Raw genomic sequence first — 18,047 nt, 5'->3', positions numbered from 1 at the left:
ACCTTGTCTCGAGAATGAGCTAGGATCAGCCAGTCGTCGAGAGGAACAAGGGCTGCCTCGACAACCTTCGTGAAGACGCGAGGAGACAGGGCTAGCCCAAAAGGGAGAACCGCGTACTGGTATGCCTGCCCCTCGAATTATATATATATATATATATACTGGTATGCCTCATTTGCATATGTAAACATGACATTTCAGAAAACTTGTAATACAAAAAATGTCTGTCTCTATGTAAGTGAAAAACTGGAAAGGTTTTATGGTGATATCTATAACTTAAAAGTTTTACCCTATCCACCTGTAGTGTTTCGGCTGTGAATAATGCACCTATTGTTTTAATAACAATTACAAGAAAATGGGACCCTTATTTCAATGATATACGGTGGATCCTTATTCAGGAGACATTGAACTTTCTAAAAATGTGGTATAACAACTTTTCCTCAAAAATGCCTACAGAATAGAATAGAATAGAATCGGGCATTTATATAGCGCTTTCATATGTACTACTGTACACCCAAAGCGCTTTACAATCATGTCAGGGGATCTCTCCTCAACCACCACCAGTGGTTACACAATTACAGGGTTACACAATCTTGAAGATTCGGACCTGACTAATGACCATTAATAGCATTTAAACAGTTTATTTGCACACAGAGAGTGTAAAGAATGGTCATATCACACAATCGTTCATTGAGGGAAAAGAGTGAAATAGTGATAGAGCAATTTTCTCCATTCATTTTCTCCATAAGATCTCCATAAAGAAAAATCACAAAGAGTTGTAAACCAGTTTCTAGAAGAACCACAACATTGTTGAGATTCATCCGCTGATCCTTTTTTTGTGCACAATGTGTTACTAAAATCCTTAATATTATTGTTTGTTTCATTATATGTATATGTAGTTGTATGTAATTCCATGACAAATGTTCTTATGTTATTGAGCATAATTTTTATTTTATTTTTTAATGATGCACAGACATACACAACACAACATATGAGACAGGGTTTGGAGAGAGGGCGTGTGTTTGGAGAAAGGGGGTGTGGCCTAATTCAGTCTGGAGGAAGTAAGCAAATAGTTCACACTTGTTCTCTTCACATCTTCACTGCAGACGCTCACAAGTTCTCAGACTTTACTGATACTATATCAGACACTGAACTATTGAAGAAAATGTTTCACACATTTGCTTTTTTCTGTTTGTGCTGTTGCTGTCTGTTTGGTAAGTTTATGTTGTTTTAACAGTTGTGTGTTATTTGTGAGGAGCTCTAATGAACATCAGTTGCACTTGCATCATTAATAAATGAAGATTATTAACTTGTGTAACTGATAAACTGTTCCTATGTGTGTTCTTCAGGAGTGTTTGTTGATTCAGATGCAGTGAAGATCGTATCAGTGACGGAGGGATATTCAGTCACTCTAGAATCTGGTGTTACTGAAATACAGAAACAAGATCTGATAACATGGAAGTTTGGACAAGAGAATCAAAAGAATGAAATAGCTAAAATCGATAAAGACATAGAAAAGTTCTCCACATATGATGGTCCTGATGGGAGATTCAGAGACAGACTGAAGCTGGACAATCAGACTGGATCTCTGACCATCACAAACACCAGAATCACAGACTCTGGAGAATATGAAGTGACCATCAGAGGAAAGAGAGTGACCACAATCAGATTCACTGTTACTGTCTACGGTGAGTAGAGAATTACAGCTCACACTGTTATATATTAGGCATATATATAATTTATTTATTTTTTGTCATAATTATCCCTAATACTGTAAACTTGAAATAATTTGTAATAAAATTATATTATATTAATCCAAAGACATTGAAAACTGACCATGAGAAAAGCCTCTAACTTCTGTAGTGTCGTGGATAATTTGTCCCTGTCATATGAATATGTGAATATGTGATGCAAGCAATGGCCAGATGCAGATATGAAACATGCACGCAAAAGCTTTTTATTTTAGCATACTGAGAGTACGTTTACATGTTAACGATGTACTAAAGACGGAAAAGTTTTTGCAACTAAATCTGGTTCTCTTCTATCTCCACGTTAGTATTTTTCACACTCTCATAACCCAGGTTATCATCATTCTAAACCCCAGGTTTAGCACCGCATTGTACCCGGGGTTATGAAAGAGCCGCTGTTAACCCGGGTCTAAACGTGTGCAGTGTGTGGTGTTAGGATGTTACGGCTAGATACTCAAACGACAACCAATCAAGTGCTTCATATTCATGCGTTTTGGGCACTCATGGAAACACAGCGAAGTCAAGAGACGGTTTCATTCTTACTTTTATAGTCTGAAAAGTACATTTATTATACATTTGATATTACAGTCAGCAATATATGAGGATGCATGTAAACATATCATGCGGTGTACATATGGATAACATATGGATGACAATTAAACCCAATCCACCCAGTGTGATAAAATTAAATGTGTGAAACGAATGTTTAGTTGACAATCTTCACCCGATCTGCTGAGAGTGAGACCATCACAACTTTAAGAAAGCAGCTGAAGACAAATGCCTTCACTTGAGACTCAGTGGCTGTTCTCGTGTGTCTATTCCCCTTGTTGAGCTCAGGATCTTTCAGCCTCTTTGAGAAATGAGGTGATGTTCAATGTATATTATGAGAAAATTAAAGTGGTTTTGACATTGGATGCATGTAAATCTAAGTCAGAGACTCCAAAACAAAATTAGGAACCTTTAAAATAGCATAATAGGGCACTTTAAGCAACACAATCTGCAGAATGGCAGCACACATTTAATGTCATGGCATTTTTAATGTATTTTTACAGTATTGTATTCTACAGCTCAAACTACAGAAGGCCTCATTTTCAGATATGGAATATGAATGTAGTTTCATCTGTTGGTTAGAGAGTGTGTGCATGAGAATGTGTTTATCACTGGACGTTTGTGGTTAATGTGCTTTTGTGTTTGCATGTCTTGAGGCATGAATAGCGTGAGTGTGTTTCTGTGAATCGTGTGGGGTTGAAGTGACTTCCACAATTTAACTTCATCTTTTTGAGAAACAGTTTTACTGTGAAAAAGTACAGAATCAGTGAATGCTAATGTTTGACAAATAAAACTTGCTGTATGTGAGATGTTAATATACTATATTACTATGTTAAAGGGGTGGTTGATTATGATTTCACGTTTCTAACTTTAGTTAGTGTTTAATGTTGCAATTTGAGCATAAACAACATCTGCAAAGTTACAATGTTCAAAGCAAAGGGAGATATTTAATTTTAAAGAAATCGTTTTTTAAGGACTACAACAAACGGCTGGTATGGACTACACAACATTCCTCCCGGGTTAGTGACATCACCAACCCTAAAATTTACATAAACCCCGCCCCCAGAACACGCAGTCCATGATGAGAAGAGGAAGAGTTGTTATAGTTGAGCACAACTTTAGAAAGTCACTCTGTGTGCATCTCACAACAGTTCCTATATGAGCGATGTATAGATTATCATGACAGAATATGCTAATTGAAGATAGTTAACTCCACATCAGCAACATAAATTCATCAACTAACCATTCACAGGCCCGGCGCCAGGATTTTTTCTCTAATGGTGCTAATGGGGAGCTGGACCGATACGTGGGAGTGCTAAGAAAACAATTGATTTTCATTACTTAAAGGGATACTTCAGGATTTAGCATTAAGCTTTGTATTAGTAGAAAACCTGTAGTATTTTCGAATTACCGTGCTTTCCACCCTCATATCCCCCTGAGACGAGAGATTTATGTATTTTTTTGGTCTGGAAAAAATCCTCCGATGACGCAAAAATCGTCATTTTGCGTCATCGGAGGATTTTCTGTCCAGAGGCTAAAGACTACAGCCAGTAGTAGGGGCTGTCCCGCATGTTTTCAACCCGCCTATAAGAGGTGGGATCTCACTCACAGAATGTACACAGTGTCAGCCGGCTTTCTTTGGAAGCTAAGCTTGCAGGCTCTTGTTCTGTGGAGAAAGCTGAGTAGTAGGAGAAAGCTGAGTAAGTAGGGGTTACCATCCTCCTTTACCCGGACTTGTCCGGCGGGCGAGATCGTTCAAAATGTCTGGGATTCGGCTTTTGCTTTCTGCGGTCGCCATTCATTGTTTACATGCACACCTCGTTTCAATCTAACTGAATTCATTCCGATCGGTGAATCTGAATGTAGTGTTTACATGAACGCTAAACTAGTGATCGGTTGATGTGCGTTTTAACATTGCTAAGAAAATTCCCGCACCTCCTTTGCGAGACCGGCGCGTCTCAGTAATGACGCCACCGGCCTCGCGCCGTTCTCCCGCGGCCCTCGTCCTGCTCGCCACAGTAAACATAATGAATGGCGACTGTAAAACGCAAAAGCCGAATCCCGGACATTTTGGGCGATCACGAAATCCCAGGCAGACTCGTCACGGAGACTCACTGGTAGCCTAACCTTGTTTTAAACTGCGCTCTCTTACCAGTAGGCGTGGCCTCCTAGGGCAGCAAAGCAAGTGCATTCTGGGAGTTGATGTCTTTCATCCACATGAGCCAAAAATACATTTTCTGGCTTTTCTCAGTCTAGAAAGCTCCAAATTAAAAAAATTTCTTCACATTTCTTCTACATAAATGACCTATTTTAAATACACTCTTTCCAGAGGTGAAGTATCCCTTGAAGTTACTCTATAATATAGAGGTTCTCGTTTTTTCAATAAAAGCAGCTATGATACACAGCACTTTAACTGGATTTGGCCAAAGAATAATCAAAATAACAAAATCAACAAAATAACTAGCCTAATACAAGCGACCACAAGGCAATGACAAAAATGTTTCACGTGGAAAGGTGCGAGATTCAGCACCGGACAGCGACCATGCGTCTGCCGGTAATCAGACAATACATACAAAATGCGACAAACATATTTATTCCATATGCAGAAAACAAACAAACATCTATGCATTGGTAATATTGTCTTGGATCACAACATAAGAAATTAAATTGATATTTAAATTAATAACATAGGCTACAAAGTGCAGCCGCAACGAGAAGTGCAAACAGTTTGTGTCTAGTGATTCGGATCACAACGTCAAAAATAGAATTAATAATATACAACGCCACAGCAAGAAAAACAAACACCCTGTACCTGTTAACTGGGCACATACTTAAAGAGCATAAAATGAACTGGCTCATTACAGTATTGATTATTATTCTACTGCAAACAAAAACACGCGCCAAATTCTGTTGTGCATTTGTTACAGTGTAACGAATTAAATGTCACGTCATGACATCAAATGTATCACAACCAGTCTCTGATCGCAACGTCAGGAAAAAACCTCATTGAGTTGTTTTACAGGAGGACAATGCGTCTGTTGTTGTGGTTAAGTGCAAATGAGTCTATAATCTTTTGGACATCAAGGGCCTTGGTTCTTTCTGCATGTATGGACAGGCAGGCAAGGTTGCTAAGTTGAGGATTTGCCATTCTGTTTCTCAGGTAGGTTTTTACGCGCCGCATGCAGGAAAAACTGCGCTCACATGAAGCGGATGTTACAGGCAGTGTAACAGATATGTGCAAAAGTTTATAGATGTCCTCAAATGAGTCTTTGTATGGTTTAAGCATGGACAGAAATTCCAGTGTGCTGCCGACTGTTTCACCTTGTTCTTTTTTTCTTTCCAAGAGCCGGCGCATTTGGTGCACCTCGGCCAGCAGGTCGTCCTTTTTGATCCCATACAACTGCGCCATGGGCTCAAGGCTCTCCTTTTCAAGGAATGTGGCATTTTTGGGGTTGAAGGCTAACGTGCCCATGAGAACAGCACCTGCTTCTGATGAAAACCGTTGTGTCATTTCATTCACTAGTCGATCAATGACAGGGTAGAATGAGGATGTTCGGAGTTCATCCAGAGAGGACATGGATCGGTGTTCTGTTTGAACTGGAGCTTGAACTACGTAATCCTGCAGATGGTGAGGCTGCTGGGATTGTCTCTTCTCTTGTGGGAGCTGAGGTGGTTTTGCTACACCGACTTTGGTGCACAGGGCCTCCGCCTTGCGCCATATGGCTCTCCAAGAGTCCTCTGTGCGCTTTTCTTTTAGGCCCGTGATGACCGAGTGCGCGAGGTCGGTGGCAGTCTCCAGCAAAAAATTGGGTGACTGTAGAGTGTCAGACAGGAACTTTGCTGTACGAAAAAGATCCTCAAACAGAATAAGGTGGAGGATGAATTCAGCATCAATGAATGAAAGCAATGACCGTGCATCAGTGGATCTGCGTGGATTTGGTTGCGCCTTAATGTCATTTAAGGTTGCAATGATGGCGGGGAGGGTTTTTTGCACTGCCCACAGCGAGTAGTACTGGCAGGACCAGCGCGTATCAGACAGTTTCTTAAGTTCAATGGGCTGCTGTGAAGGCTCAAGTTCCTTTTGCTTCTTAATGAAATGGGCATGGACAAATGAGCCTGAGAAAAACTTGTACATGTCTTGCACAATAACAAAAAAATCCCCCGCTGGCTTCACGTTTCTGACACAGTCCACCAGAACAAGATTGAGGCGGTGTGCATGGCAGTGAATGTAGACTGCCTGAGGGACCTCTTCTCTGAATTTCTCTTGGACCCCGTTGTGAACACCAGACATTACAGCAGCACCATCATAACACTGAGCAATACAGGCAGTGTGATCAATGTTACATTTGCTGAGAGTGTTTTTAATCGTAGTGAAAAGTGACGCTGCATCTAATCCGTCAGCTGGCGTGAAATGGAGAAATTCTTCCACAACGTGATCATTTTTCACGTAGCGCACCACGACAGACACTTGTTCCGTTTTACTCAGATCCTTACTCTCATCTACCATCAAAGCAAATATTTCAGCATCTTGTATTTCACCACTAATCTGATCCCTAATCATATTTGCCATAATTTCCAGTATTTCGGTCTGTATCATGATGCGTGTACTTCGCATTTCTTGGATTTTCTGATATTTTCTGTGCTACTGTTTTGTCAAATTTGCCTATAGGATCTGTAAAAGTTCTAGGAAGTTTCCCTGGTTGACAGCCCTGTCATTCTCTGTGTCTTCTCTCTGTGAAAGTCCCTGGTACGCAGTGAAACGCAATGACTCCACAACTGCTCGCATATACTCTCTGTTCTTACGGACTATTTTTGCATGTCCATCACTCAGAGCATTACATATTGTTGAGCCAGACTCTTTCTGAATATTCCACTCATTCCACGCTGCCATGGCATATTTATGCTCCACACTGGCATTGTGTGTCTTAAATGAACTTGTCGCCTTCTTCCAGTTCTGGTAGCCATGGTGGGTAAATGCCGCCTTGTCTCCATGGTTACCAGGACGCTGAAAGTGCCGGCACGCAAAGCAGAAAACACGGTCCTTTGAAATAGAATATTCCAGCCATTTGTAATCCTCATACCATTTACGACTGAAGTAGCGATCCTGCTGTCCAACTTTGGTGGCCGGATAACGCCGGAGAAGAGGCCGCCTCGGTTCATCTACAGGTGACTGACTTAAATCAGAGGGAGCGGTGTCGGTGTCAGCGGCACATCTAACTGGGACTGTTGAGCAACTAGCGGCGATGGACAGCTCCGGTGCTCCTTCGGGTCCTGGCTCATGACTTTCTCTCTCAAATTCATTTTTCGAATCTCCCTCTTCTTCTTTGTCCATCTGGGAGACTGGATCTTGGTCTTCATTTTCGATCTGCACTCTTTTTTTTTTTAATAACAAAACGATCCATTGTATTTGTAACAGATTGTCATTGTTGCCTAAACTAGCTAGCCTAGCCTCACACGGGTTTCTTGTATACAAACAATACCGGATGCGCGCGCATCCATGGGGCAAAAAACAGCTATCTGTTATGTAGTTCTGTAAAAGAACATTGTAATTAACGTAATTTCGCATTGTTTGTAATTTCTTGTTGTTGACTCAATAATAAACTGCAATTTCAGAGTTGGATCTGTTTGTTTGTGTTTCATAAATAATATTACATTATGTAAAATGTCCAACTGTTTACGAATCAAAATCCGGACATACTGTGATGCATGTATGAATTATCATGTTAGACTAAGTTAGTAATGTAATAGCCTCTATAGAGCCCGAATTTGCTTTTATATAAGTTAACCTTGTTTACGTTACTTTACGACCTGCAACATATCATGACTGCACACATAACGTTACTTTACTGTAAATCAAAGATTTGACGATGGATTATGTGGGAAGCCTTAGTACCTCTGACCGTGGCGATTATATTAAAAAACTTACTCTCAGCAATGGTGAGATCTTGCCGGATCCCTACGCAATAATACCTGACGATCTTTGGATTGTGGATGACAAGAAGTGGCCAGCAATTGTATGGCCTGATATATATAATTATCTAATTCAGACACCAAGTGTGTATACAAGAGAAATTATTAGAGCGTACAAATCCCTTGATGCATACAACTACATGCTATGTGGTCATGTGCAGCTCGTCAAATACTTTGATGCTGCACCGGATTTTTGCGTGTTGAGGTCAGATGTACTCCGGTACGAACTAAGATGAGCGCGGGTCTTTTGCCCCCTGGTTGTGTGGGCTTAACTGGGGCTACACTGATTTTTGGCGGGGCTTTAGCGCCCTCTAGCCCCGGTGTAGCGCCGTGCTTGACCATTCAGAGACGTCCTGTTGCATTCTACATGTTGTCACTTCTTCTTGAGTCTCTCCATCGTTGTCTGACTCCGTTTAAATATAAAAGGCAGAACAGTTTCTGTCATTTTAGTGTGTGTCTGCGTGAGGTAATCGGAGCTGCTAATACCATAGACAGTAAAAGAAATGGGCACAGCGACCCCACTGGATTCAACGGAGAAAAGTGAAGTCAATTAGAAGCACTCACTTCCTGATGGCTGAGCGTACTGCGCAGACTCAAACTGAGCTTGACGACGTAGATGTGACGTGAGCAACCCGTCTGTCTTCTAGTAGCTGTGCCAAGAGAAATCTGAATCATTCCCTTCCGAATCTTGCAGAGACGGAGAGTGTGAGTAGGAGGTGTCCATGAGGAGCAACTTTTGCTAAGTATTCTGATTAATTATTTTGTCATTTTGCCTCCATGTCCCCCCGATTGACCGCGAGCTTCTCCTCCTGTCCATACGGTAATCTCTCTACTGAGCGACAGAGAGTCGCGTGGTTATGACGCAATCGTTAGCCTATTTTTACTAAAACTGTTTCTACGGGGCCGTAACGTAAGATAGAAGGTAATGGAGCCTTTTATACATTTTCGTGTTTCTTTAGAAATAAATAATGGACAAATGGAGTCTTTAAACGCCTCAGATGTGAAGTTATTCGCTGTCAAAGTGACAAAATGAATGAGAGTCAATGGGATGCTAACAGCAGGGGATGGTCTGCTAATCAATGGCGGCGCCCGGGGAAGCTTCAGTTTTTTCTGAGAGATTACCCCCTTGTCCGAAGCTCTTCACGCCAGAATGAGCTCCACATCTTCGATTAGCGATCCGCCAATCAGGCTCCTCTGATGGCAGCCAATCCCTGCACACATATACAAAACAACAACCCACACAAACAGACCGAGGATCGTCTCAGCATACGGTCAAGTACACAGTAACATCAAGGGCTTTAAAGCTAAAGGCTACAGTAAAACCACCAACCATCAGTATGAATCACAGCAGTACAGGTTTGGTCTAAAAGCAAAAAAAAAAAGAAAAAAAAAAAGAATAAGAACACCTCTTAAATCTCCATAAAATAATAATAAAATCCATAAGATTTATTAAATATTATGAAGAAATATTTAAAGAAAATACATGTAGCCTACTTAAAATCTTTCCTTGCATATTAATGTCACGTTTCTGTTCATGTTTGGACTTCATCTGTGTTCAGTTTCCCTCCACTTCTTGTTTCCATCATCACCGTCTCCTTAGTTCATTTGGTTCATCTGTGTTGTGTTAGTCGTTCTGTTTGTTACTATGGTTACTGTTGTTGAGTTGATTTGCCCCAGCTGTGTCTCGTTTCCCTGATCTGTTCTCTGTGTATTTAAGCCCTCTGTTTCTCCCTGTCCCTTGTCTTGCATTATATTTGAGTTATCTGTGATTGTATGTTTCCTGGTTTAAGTTCTGAATTAAAGTCTCCTGTTGTATCTCCTTTGTTGTGCGCTTGATCTCGAACACCTCACCTGTAACAATGAATTTATGTTATTGTATCAATACAATATTAGTGCCGTCTTGTCATATCTCTGTCATGTCATCTTTTGTTTTTCATTGTTTTTGTGTAATCATTTCCTTTGTTTTATTATATATGTATGTATTTGTATGTAACTCATTGACTATGTTCTTATATTATAAAAAAAAAATAATAATAATAATACACAAATATACACAACACAACATATGGAGAGAGGGCATGTGTTTGGAGAAAGGGGCGTGGCCTAATTCAGTCTGGAGGAAGTAAGCAAATAGTTCACACTTGTTCTCTTCACATCTTCACTGCAGACGCTCACTAGTTCTCAGACTTTACTGATACTATATCAGACACTGAACTATTGAAGAAAATGTTTCACACATTTGCTTTTTTCTGTTTGTGCTGTTGCTGTCTGTTTGGTAAGTTTATGTTGTTTCAACAGTTGTGTGTTATTTGTGTGGAGCTCTAATGAACATCAGTTGCACTTGCATCATTAATAAATGAAGATTATTAACTTGTGTAACTGATAAACTGTTCCTATGTTTGTTCTTCAGGAGTGTTTGTTGATTCAGATGCAGTGAAGATCGTATCAGTGACGGAGGGATATTCAGTCACTCTAGAATCTGGTGTTACTCAAATACAGAAACAAGATCTGATAACATGGAGGTTTGGACAAGAGAATCCAAAGACTGAAATAGCTAAAATCGATAAAGGCATAGAAAAGTTCTCCACATATGATGGTCCTGATGGGAGATTCAGAGACAGACTGAAGCTGGACAATCAGACTGGATCTCTGACCATCACAAACACCAGAATCACAGACTCTGGAGAATATGAAGTGACCATCAGAGGAAAGAGAGTGACCACAATCAGATTCACTGTTACTGTTTACGGTGAGTAGAGAATTACAGCTCACACTGTTATATATTAGGCCTTTTTTTATATATTATAAAAATATGTTATATATTAGGCCTAACACAGCGAGGTCAAGAGACGGTTTCATTCTTACCTTTATAGTCTGAAAAGTACATTCATTATACATTTGATATTACAGTCAGCAATATATGAGGATGCATGTAAACATATCATGTGCGGTGTTCATATGGATAACATATGGATGACAATTAAACCCAATCCACCCAGTGTGATAAAACAAAATGTATGTGAAACGAATGTTTAGTTGACAATCTTCACCCGATCTGCTGAGAGTGAGACCATCACAACTTTAAGAAAGCAGCTGAAGACAAATGCCTTCACTTGAGACTCAGTGGCAGTTCTCGTGTGTCTATTCCCCTTGTTGAGCTCAGGATCTTTCAGCCTCTTTGAGAAATGAGGTGATGTTCAATGTATATTATGAGAAAATTAAAGTGGTTTTGACATTGAATGCATGCAAATCTAAGTCAGAGACTCCAAAACAAAATTAGGAACCTTTAAAATAGCATAATAGGGCACTTTAAGCAACACAATCTGCAGAATGGCAGCACACATTTAATTTCATGACATTTGTAATGTATTTTTACAGTATTGTATTCTACAGCTCAAACTACAGAAGGCCTCATTTTCAGATATGGAATATGAATGTAGTTTCATCTGTTGGTTAGAGAGTGTGTGCATGAGAATGTGTTTATCACTGGACGTTTGTGGTTAATGTGTTGAGGCGTGAATAGCGTGAGTGTGTGTTTCTGTGAATAGTGTGGGGTTGAAAGGACTTCCACAATTTAACTTAATCTTTTTGAGAAACAGTTTTACTTTGAAAAAGTACAGAATCAGTGAATGCTAATGTCTGACAAATAAAACTTACTGTATGTGAGATGTTAATATATGTGTATGTGAAAAGAAAAGATTAATGTTCAGCTGCATATGCATCTCTATATTTCCATGATTTGCATATTAATGCTGTGAGCTTGCAGATAAGCAAGTTTCAATAGAAGTTATTTCCAGCTCTATTCTTATTAACACACATAGGTCCATGTATCTTTTTTCTAAAGAACATTTCTTGTTGGTTTGCAATGTCAAGGACAAAAACAAGTGAATAATTCTTCAAATTAAAGCAAGTAAAAAAAAAAGAGCATTGTAAATGTAATTGTACTGTCATCCAAATTTACGGATTTTCTAACTACAAGTAATTGAAAAAAAATTCTACAGTAATCCCTTTTTAAAAACAACAACAACAAAACAGTGATGATTTTCCAGTAGCAAACTTCTTTCATCCCCTATAGTGTAACACGACTGTACCAGTGATGAATAGTGTAGCATGACAGTCTTCGTGTCATGTGACGGATCGCTCTATATTAAAATATCTCCCATTTTTAAATATCATTAATGGAAAAAGTAGATCATCACAAACAAACGAACATGATCAACAGCAGGTTTTGGGATCTGGAATCCGGAGCTCCTCATGCCAGAATGAGCTCCACATCTTCGGTTAGCGCCTCAGTAGATCCGCCAATCAGGCTCATCCGACGGCAGCCAATCCCTGCACACATATACAAAACAACAACCCACACAAAACAGATACAGAGGATCGTCTCAGCATACGGTCAAGTACACAGTAACGCCAAGGGCTTTAAAGCTAAAGGCTGCAGTTTCCTTCTGTGTGAAATCTGTTCTGGTTTAAATTTGGCATGAAACTCTCATGTTTTCCAGCTCGTCTGCCTGTTCCTGTCATCAGCAGAGACTGTTCTTCATCATCATCATCATCATCATGTTCATTGGTGTGTTCATCAGTGTTGAATGTGAGTCATGTGACTCTCTCCTGGTACAAAGGAATCAGTGTATTGTCCAGCATCAGTGCGTCTGATCTCAGCATCAGTCTCTCTCTACCTCTGGAGGTGGAATATCAGGATAAAAACACCTACAGCTGTGTGCTGAACAATCCCATCAGCAACCAGACCACACATCTGGACATCAACACACTCTGTCACACATGTGCAGGTACCACAGCACTGATGATATTATTCACATTCATTCACTAATGTGTTGATTTTATCAAGACTTATAAATTAAGATGCCAGACATGATGAATGAGCTTCTGTCATCTCAGGTTTTTAAAACTGTGTTAAATTTGTATTTCTTGTGTGAAGCAGAAAATTTGATATTTTTAAATTCATGAAAGACTAAAGTCAGCTTGTAAAAAAATCATTAAATTCATTAGCTATCTCTCCCTTTTCTATCCTAGACTCAGTCAAATTCCAATTGATTCTTTATTGTTTGCACCAGTCATTACTTTTATTTCTTTCCATGCTGACGGAATATTTCCCTTAATAAACTTCTCCTCCACTGATGCCTTTTATTTCATTTCTGCCCTCCTAATTTCTCATTTTACTTCCTTATTAACCTGCCTCTTTTCCAAATCTGTTCCTTGGTAAAAAAACCTGTTTCTTCTCATTTAAAACATGTTTCAATGATTTTGTCACCCAAGGCTTATTATTTGAGTAGATTCTTAAATTTTTCCTGGGTATCACAGACTCTTCACAGAAGTGAATATAAGAACTCACAACATCCGCTAGGTCATCATTGTCTACACAAGAAGTTTTAAAAATATCCCATTCGGTGCGATCAAATCAGTCTTGTAACTGTAAGATATTATCATCAGTCCATCTTTGAAATGACCTAATGACTGGCCTTGTTCTCTGCAACACTGGTTTATAACATGGTTGCAAAGAGACTGCATTATGGTCTGCACAACCAATTGGGGGTCTGGAAAAGGATCTGTATGCGTCCGGTATTGACCCATAACATAAATCAAGTGTTTTTTGATGACGTGTAGGACAGTCAATATATTGCGGGAAATTTTAAGGGGTCATATAATGCCATTTTTGTACAAGCTAATATGATTCTTTAGGGTCTAAATTAAAAGTTTGCAATATACTTTAATTAAAAATTATGATTAGTATTGTAAGAAAACACAAATTTTACCTGCTTAAAAACAAATTACTTAATGACGTAATTTACTGGCTTTTGCGTCAACTGAACCCTGCAATGGTTTTTCTCTTTATTTTATCAGTACAAGCATCTGTGTGTGTGGTTTGATCTGTCGGTGGATAAACAGCTTCTGCTGGATGTTTGTCGTCTCTGTGTGTGTCAGTAGTTTGTGGCTGAAGCGTTTCTTCATTTTCTCTCCTGCTAATAAGAAGCTCACAATTTTCCACTCCACACAAAACATCTTTACACTGAAATAAAGTGAATCCATCAACAGTCAAATAAGAGTCAGAGGTCAGAGGTCAAATATGATTGACAGCTCACAGCACTAAATAACACACCAGTAGATACAGATATCTAATCCAATATTTCACTCTTCTGCTATTAGTTTTCATTCAGGGCCAGAATTCATTTGAAAGTGTAAGATCAGCAAAAGCTTGTTGATTTCCGTGATGTTAAAGGAGACGGATGTGTGAGCGGAAACTGACTGAGGTTGGGGGAGGATTCACTCACAACCAGATAAATATCTCAGTTCAGTCGTGTTTGATAGCAAGTGTTTTCAGACATTTTAAGGGTTGCCATCATGTGTTTTTTCAGTGAACCGATGAATAAAATGTTTTTCAAATTAGTTTAGTTCTGTTTATGGTGTTTTAAGTGTATTGTTATGGCTTCAGTTATTTCCATTTTTCTACAGAATTATGCCAGTTTGGATCAACACATATTAATCCTGTAGGAGTAGGAGTACCAACACATGATTTCCTCAGATCTGGGCAATGAAGACCTTAATCAAATATGATTGACAGCTCACGGCACTAAACAACACACCAGATAGATATTTCTATTTGATCTTTTATCTTAGTTCAGCTGAAGGATCAAACAAACTATCATCAAGTCATTTTCAAAGCTTTTTAATATGTGACTGACTGTATTCAGCAGGTGTTTCAGACATTTCATAAGAATTGAACTGTCTATGAACGAGTTACAGGAGAGAGCAGAGCCAAACACTCTCAAGATCTCATGATAAGATCAAACTGTTGCTTTAAAGGGGTCATATAATGCCATTTTTGTACAAGCTAATATTCATCTTTAGGGTCTAAATTAAAAGTTTGTAATATACTTTAATTAAAAATTCTCATTAGTATTGTAAGAAAACACTCATTTTACCTGGTCAAAAACAGCTCTGTTTTCAGCACGCCGTTTAAGTGCATGCGTCTTTAAATGATAATGAGCTTTGCTCACCCCGCCCCTCTGTTCTGTGTGTACACGTTTATAACACAATAACACAATAACCATAACGCGTTGTTCATTATAAACGTGGGATTATGAATTATATTAATAACGTCGTATAGAAAACATGCCGTAATGTAACCTGAGTGTAAACAGCGGCATTCATCGTGAAGCGTGCAAGCGATTTGCAAAGATTAATATAAATATTAATATAAAGGTTAATAAAACGTTACACTCACTTCAGTTCTTCTGGAAGTGCAGCAGGAACACGAATAGTTGGTTGAGATTCGCGCAAACATGAAAGCATTGACGTTGATCGTGGGGAATATTCCCTTCGAAAACAAACTCAGCCACTGCGTCTTCAGCAGTTCGGATTTAGAAACATCAAAATGACCGCTGTGTTCATTATTACACCCAAGAACAGAACACCACAATCGACGCCATTCTGCTCATAGACAGTGCTCCAGCGTATCAACAATGACTCGCGGACTATGATGACAGACAGCTCAGCCACGAGCGAGGGCGGGACTGTGTTGAAACGCTGCTGTCAATCACAAATCGTGGGAGGTGCGTCACACGGTCGAACGGCTTGATTAGAGACAGGGGAAAACATATAAGGAGATTAAAAAAAAAACCACTTAATGGATTTTTATCATTTTATGATGGTTGTGTACAGGCACTGCCAACACACATCTCAGTACAATCAACTTGTAAAAGTGCGTGTACCATTATATGACCCCTTTAAAACTCCCTCCAAAGAACATTTGTTAAAATCCCCAATAATAAAATGGGGAGCATCCGGTGAACGCAACTGATACCTGACTGATGATATCCGTTGACTTCTGAACATCAGACTTCGGGTGAATATATAGCCTACCACTGAAACAAAAAGTTGCTGAAATTCTCTTGGCACATAAAAAGGCCGGATAGATACAGTCAATAGTTCTATATCAGCAGTACACATTTCCTCACGTACAATCACTGTCTTTGCCCATCGATAATGGAAAGCATTATGTAATGCTTAATGCTTTTCAATGTGTAATGTATGTTTCAAAATTCATGAAAGACTAAAGTCAACTTGTTGAAAATCTTAATTTAATTTATCATTTGTTTCATTAGTTTCTCCAGAAGGCCACGCCCCCTGTTGTGATTCTGTTGAAGCTGTGCTGCGATTGGTCGCCACTGCACTGATGGGCGTGGCTTCTGCGGCCGCTGCTGTTCTTCTGGTCAATGACGTCAGAGCTTCAAGAGGTAAAACGGAGAAAACAGAAGAGATATAGAAAAATTTGTGGCATATATTGTATTTTTAATGGTAAAGATGAAAGTATGTGTGGTCTAATTGTTTAGTGATGGTAAAACAAAGCTTTGCTTTCCTATTCTCTCCATCTGAGGCTAAAACTGAATATTCTTGAATATTTAATTTTATTCTTTAATGCATCCCATTTGAATTGTTTTTGTTAATTACATTGTTTTATTTTTTTTCTTAATGTATGTTATGTTGCTATTTTAATTTTCTTTCTTAAATGTATGCAGCAACTCCAAAAATACAAATGTAAAAAAAATTGTCACACCAATAAATCACTGTAGAGTTTAACAGAATATTACCGAACTGATATACAGCTATGATCATAAATATGCTTATTATGACTCCCCTTCAGTTATAATATAAGAATAAACCATGAATTCAGATTCAGATTGAATGACGGTTGAATAAAAACACATTTACAACATTAAACAGTTTATTTAAAACACACACAGTGTAAATGTACACATCATAACACAAGAGAGGAAATACAGTGTAAGAGATCATGTTTTCAGCAGACTTAATTCTGGATATATTTTTGCTTTTTTAGTTTTTCCTCCATAAGGATTTCACTAAAATAGTTATAAGCCATTAACCAAACCACCAACCTTCAGTCACACCAGTACAGGTTTGGTCTAAAGCAAAAATAAAATAAAAAGGATAACGACTGCTTGACGTATTTTTTCATTATTTACATAGTATAATATTAGTAAATGTATCTCTCTCACACGTGTCCCACATTGTCCTGCAAAATCACATCAACATGCAGTAACAGAGCGATAACCAGCCGCTGTTCTTCTGGTCAATGATGATCAATAACAGCAGATAACACTGAATTTGTCCAGTTATTTTGAATCTGTTTTATTGTGTCTACTGTAAGTCTATTAGTCTACTATAAGACTATCCTGGAAAGATTTAGAAATCTGCATTAATGATATTCATATTCATGATAGAAATGTGTGCATTTGATGTGCTTTATGTATTTTTCTCTCTCTCTTTCTGGCAGCTAATGTAAATAATGTGATTATGTTATCTTGTGGCATTGAATAAAATAAAAACATCCATCAGATGTCATACATATTGTGAGTTTTAATCTATAATAGTGATTTACATGTATGAATTTGAGATGTTTTTCTCCAAAGTGACTGTATTGTGTATGATGGATCCATCTGGTGGACAAAACTAGAATTTTCATCAATATTTCATTTAATTTCCATCCATTTTATATTTCTTTGCCAGTTACACAGTTTCTTATTTTACATTTAGTTGGTTTGCACATTGTAGCAATTCATAATGTAATAACTGCACATAATGTAGAATCTACACATAATGTAATAAATATTACATTATTATTGTAATAAAATGCTCATATTGTAATAATTTTCTCAAAATGTAATAAAATCTTGAGCTCATAATGTAATACCAATTATTAGCTTTATGAGAAATGTATTACATTATAAACTTACCAAAAATATT

The 18,047-nt window shown here is 38.5% G+C and overlaps 1 protein-coding gene across 1 annotated transcript; it reads left to right on the top strand.

The window, feature by feature from the left end:
- Window positions 1-1,135: 1,135 nt before the first annotated feature.
- On the top strand, window positions 1,136-17,650 carry LOC311295031 (uncharacterized protein). The gene is made up of 5 exons (XM_084416208.1): window positions 1,136-1,211; window positions 1,347-1,685; window positions 10,675-11,013; window positions 12,767-13,054; window positions 16,388-17,650. Exons 1-5 carry the CDS (start codon window positions 1,163-1,165, stop codon window positions 16,546-16,548), a joined length of 1,176 nt encoding a protein of 391 aa, XP_084272334.1. The 5' UTR covers window positions 1,136-1,162; the 3' UTR covers window positions 16,549-17,650.
- Window positions 17,651-18,047: the final 397 nt, after the last annotated feature.

Source organism: Rutilus rutilus, assembly GCF_951802725.1.
Source record: "Rutilus rutilus genome assembly, chromosome: 8".
Lineage (NCBI taxonomy): Eukaryota > Metazoa > Chordata > Actinopteri > Cypriniformes > Leuciscidae > Rutilus > Rutilus rutilus.
The sequence above is the reverse complement of the archived record's forward strand: the minus strand, read 5'-3'. Positions and strand labels throughout refer to the sequence as shown.

Coding starts and splice junctions, on each gene's coding strand:
- LOC311295031 (XM_084416208.1), top strand. CDS start 1,163: ATGTTTCACACATTTGCTTTTTTCTGTTTGTGCTGTTGCTGTCTGTTT. Junction 1,212..1,346: donor GTGCTGTTGCTGTCTGTTTG/GTAAGTTTATGT, acceptor TGTGTTCTTCAG/GAGTGTTTGTTGATTCAGAT. Junction 11,014..12,766: donor ATTCACTGTTACTGTTTACG/GTGAGTAGAGAA, acceptor CATGTTTTCCAG/CTCGTCTGCCTGTTCCTGTC.